Source organism: Sceloporus undulatus, chromosome 9, assembly GCF_019175285.1.
Source record: "Sceloporus undulatus isolate JIND9_A2432 ecotype Alabama chromosome 9, SceUnd_v1.1, whole genome shotgun sequence".
Taxonomy (NCBI): Eukaryota; Metazoa; Chordata; class Lepidosauria; order Squamata; family Phrynosomatidae; genus Sceloporus; species Sceloporus undulatus.
Window position 1 is genome coordinate 24,277,346 of NC_056530.1, and position 4,021 is coordinate 24,281,366.

General features: G+C 44.1%; 1 protein-coding gene across 1 annotated transcript in view; it reads right to left on the reverse strand.

The window, feature by feature from the left end:
* Window positions 1-4,015, reverse strand: part of LOC121915569 (carcinoembryonic antigen-related cell adhesion molecule 4-like) — a 4,237-nt gene extending 222 nt beyond the window's left edge. Inside the window, exons 1-4 of the mRNA XM_042439902.1 lie at window positions 3,455-4,015; window positions 2,603-2,732; window positions 1,634-1,699; window positions 362-438 (exon numbers count right to left, since the gene is read on the reverse strand). Coding sequence (XP_042295836.1) covers window positions 362-438; window positions 1,634-1,699; window positions 2,603-2,732; window positions 3,455-3,758 — 577 coding nt within the window. The 5' untranslated portion in view covers window positions 3,759-4,015. The remainder of the gene's footprint in view (window positions 1-361; window positions 439-1,633; window positions 1,700-2,602; window positions 2,733-3,454) is intronic.
* Window positions 4,016-4,021: the final 6 nt, after the last annotated feature.

A 4,021-nucleotide genomic window follows, 5' to 3' on the forward strand; every position in this document is an offset into this window, starting at 1 on the left:
GTGGCTAATGAGCATTTGTGTCCTTAGCATTATCCAATATCCTTTACTCAGGTCAACAGCAGAGAAATAGTAGTTGCATCTCCTTTATTTGCAATTCCCAAATCCAAAATACTCCAAAAACCAACGCTTTTCTGATGGGCGGCTGAGATGGCGAGACTTTTGCTTTCTGACAGTTCCATGTACACAGACTTCCTTTCATATGCAAAACTATTTTTAAAATTTGTATTTTCAGACTATGTGTATAAGGTACATATCAAACATAAATGAGTTCCATGTTTGGACTTAGGTCCCACCTCCATGATCTCTCATTATGTTCATATATGCAATCATAGCTAATGAAAAATCTGGGGAAGTTTCTTACCTGGAACCGGTGGGCCTCTGCCTTTGGAAACATTTTTGTTCCTTCGGATGGGCTTCTTACTACTTCGTTTCCCCCTCCTAAGGAAACAAAGGCACATATTATACCCTGCTACTGGCACTCAATGGCATGATTCTGCCCTATGTATGGTTATATGCCAAAAATTGTCTGATTTCAATTAGCAAGGTTGGGCCCGGTTCTTATCTGGATGTGAGACGACCAGACTGAATTCCAGAGAGCTTCAGGTAAAATGAGGGAAGAATCCCAGCTGAGAGATACTGGATAGCTGTTACCTGTCTCAGATGCCACAAAGGTTTCAATAGGTACAAGTATAGTAGAAGGATAGTATAGTATAGTAGTAGTTGACCAATAAAGAAACCCCATTTGCTAAAGCAAATGCATAGCCAAGGCAAAACACGCAGCAGGATCAATGGTCATCTTTTGTCACTTGACACAGTAACATTTCCAAACAACTAGAGATTTTAATTCTTGGCTATTCCATATTTCCATGGGAGGATAAATAATACAAGTTTGGATTTTAGCCCTGCAAGGGGAGAAAACAAATATTCTTCCTCTGTATTGTCTCCAGATGTGTGTCCAGGCTGAAGGTTGAGAGCCTTTCCTGGGTTAAAAGTAGTTCCTCTGCGGAAAGAGAACCAAATTCAATCCAGGACAACATCCTTGCTCTGCCAACCATTAGGTCTCCCTGGGCAGTTGTTCATGGTCCTGGTTTATGCTCCTCTGCCAGACCTCACCTCCGCTGACATCCCAGATCAAGAAGTGATTCAGCCCAGCAACAGAAACCACAAGAGCCATCCAGTCCAACTCCCAGCCATGCAGGAAAGCACAATATAGTCTCATGAAGTTGGAAGAGGCCACAAGGGAGGATAGTCTCATGGCTGGAGGATTGTAAGAGAGTCTCCCCATTTGTATATGTTATATTTGTCTTCGTTCCAACTCTGAACCTCTCACCTCTCAGCCCTATCTCTGGTATAAAAAGGGATTTTGTAGCATCTTGTAGCAAAAGAAGCAGTAGCCTAAGTTTTTCTAGACCTGGTTTACTTCTTCAGATGAATGGAGGAAGAAGGCTAAGTCTTTGAAATCCTAGGCTACCGCTTTTTTTGCTCAGTTTGTCCCAAAGGTGCTACAAGATCCCTTTGGATCCTGATATTCCAGAATGGCACGGCAATGTCTCTGAACTCAATTCTATCTCTGGTGAATGGTTAGAACAAGTAAGCTTTCTCAACTTAGACTTCCTGAAATTTCAGTACTTACTGAGGCGAGCGTTTCGAAGCGGTGGCCACCTCAGATTGGACTGGAGCCACTGCTGTTGGTGCATGACTAGAAAAGGAAAGAGGGAAAGAGAAGACAGCCTATGAGAAGGATCAGACCTAACACTGAGTCATGGATTTAGGCCATTGCTACAAGTACTTTGGAGGTGAAGGGAGAGGTCAGTGGCTGACCGCAAGGCCAAAGGAAAGTAGAGTCCTGCAAAAGAAGGACTGCTCTGGAGTGATTAAGCTTTTGAGAATCTCAAGTAAAAAGCGGATTAAGCTTTATAAGGACATTGCGATCCTTTCTAAGTCCCTTATCACATTACCCTTTAACCTGGCAGCAGCCTAACATGAAGGCGGGCTTAACACATTGTAATTGCCGCCAAATTGCAGGTGCCGCCAGAATCCCATGTCCCAGCCGTACAAGCCCGACCCTTTTTGGAATGAAAGCTCCCCGAGGTTTAAAACAGGCCGGCTGAACACAGCTAACGATACGGGGAGGCTGGCACCCGACGATTTGGCGACGATTTACAATGCGTTAATACTCACCTCCATGCTGCGTCCCGGATGCAACTGATTAGGCAGCTATTCAGAACAAAAAGGAAAGATTGGCAATACAGTGGACCCTCCAGATTCCCTGGAGAATGGTGGGAAAACCACATATACAGTATAGAAACACTAAGAGGAGACCTCTCTAGGAATCCCTAGGTCCTCCAATGGAAAATGCCAATGTCTGCCAGAAGGTGATCATAGAGTCATGCTGGAAGACCTACAAATGCCTAGAGAAGTGCTTTCTCTAGAAACCTCTAGGTCTTCCAACACAACTGTATGATCTACCTCTGGCAGAGTTGCTCTGGAGGACCTAGAGATCCCTAGAGAGGACAGATTAACCAAAAGAGCAAATAATCAAACCTTTAAATGTCAAATATTTATATGTATGTATGTTTGTATGTATGTATATAATAACTACCTTACAGTCGTCGTCATCAAGCAAAGTGCAAGGATTCCAAGAATCAAAACCACACCAAGGGCCCCACCAGTGATACCTGCAATGGCCTCAACACTGAGACCTTCGGCTTTTTTCCCTTCTGGGTCGATTCCTCCAAAGAAAAAGAAAAGGAAAAGGACTACATTACCCTCCATTTCTCTTGGCTATGCCAGGCCTCCTTGCCCTCTCCATTAAGCCCCAATCTACCCATTGGCACACGCCAACATCATCGTCCCCATGTCCACATCCCTCCCAACCCTTGTTCTAGGGAAGTCCCTTGTTTCCTTCTGATCAGGTACAGTGTCAATAACAAAGGTATATTGGCACTATATAGGTGCATTCAGTTGATGCCATTTTTTAAATGATCATGATAGAGTCCTAAGAAACGCTGAGATCTGTATTTTGGGGAGGTGCTTATAATTCTTTGCTGAATTGCTCTAGTTCTCTCTCTCAAATCATCATTTCTCATCACATTGAATACTGTATGTCCATTTGTACATAACAACAAATTACTAGAGAAATGCCTTTGGTCTCCATTCTTCCCCATCCTTTCTCCCAAAGGAGGGTAATCCTCTAGAGGCATCTTTCACCGGGGGATGGTTCCTTTTTAATAAGAATTAAAGTACAGTTCAAATCCCAGCTCATCCATGGAAAACCACTTGTTGAATTTGGGAAAGTCAGAGTTTCTCAATCTCAGAGGGAGGCAAAGGCAAACCCCTTCTGAACAAATCTTGCCAACAACAACCTGTGATAGGGTTACCTTAGATTCATCAGACCTTGGAAGTAACTCGAAGGTACACAACAACAACAACAACAACAACAGCAAACATTTACCTATGATCTTAACATTAATCTTCCCCTCTCCAAACTTTGTGTCACCGGCTGTCCTTAACGTATAGATGGCTGAGTCACCGAGAGTGAGATGTTCAATATGTAGGGAGCAGTCCTTGCCTACCATCTCTCTCCCTGAATAGGAGACATTATTTTCTATTGTAGAAACTGGAGGTAGTTTGTAGGTCATAATCGGAACAGACGTCATCTCATCCCCTCGGTACCATGTGCAGGAGGCAATGCCAGTCATGTCTCCTCCTGGAATTAGGGTGACGTCCCCTCCTAACCGAGAGTTGTTGGGTTCCATTGTGATGGTAATGGGCACAAGAGGGACTGCAGGAGCGTAAGGATAGCCAGATCCATATGGGTTAGAAATGGCAGCGCTTCCAAAAGGAGTATCAGGAGTCCATGTTGAAGCTACAAGAGGAGAAGTAGTGGCCTTCTTGGTGGTCAGACGAAGAGCTGCCAAGACCTTTTTGGTGGTAAGAAGAGGAGGAGAAGGAGGAGGAAGCTTCTTGGTGGGAGATGTAGGAGCTGGAGAATCAGGAGGACCTGTTGTAGCATCATCCC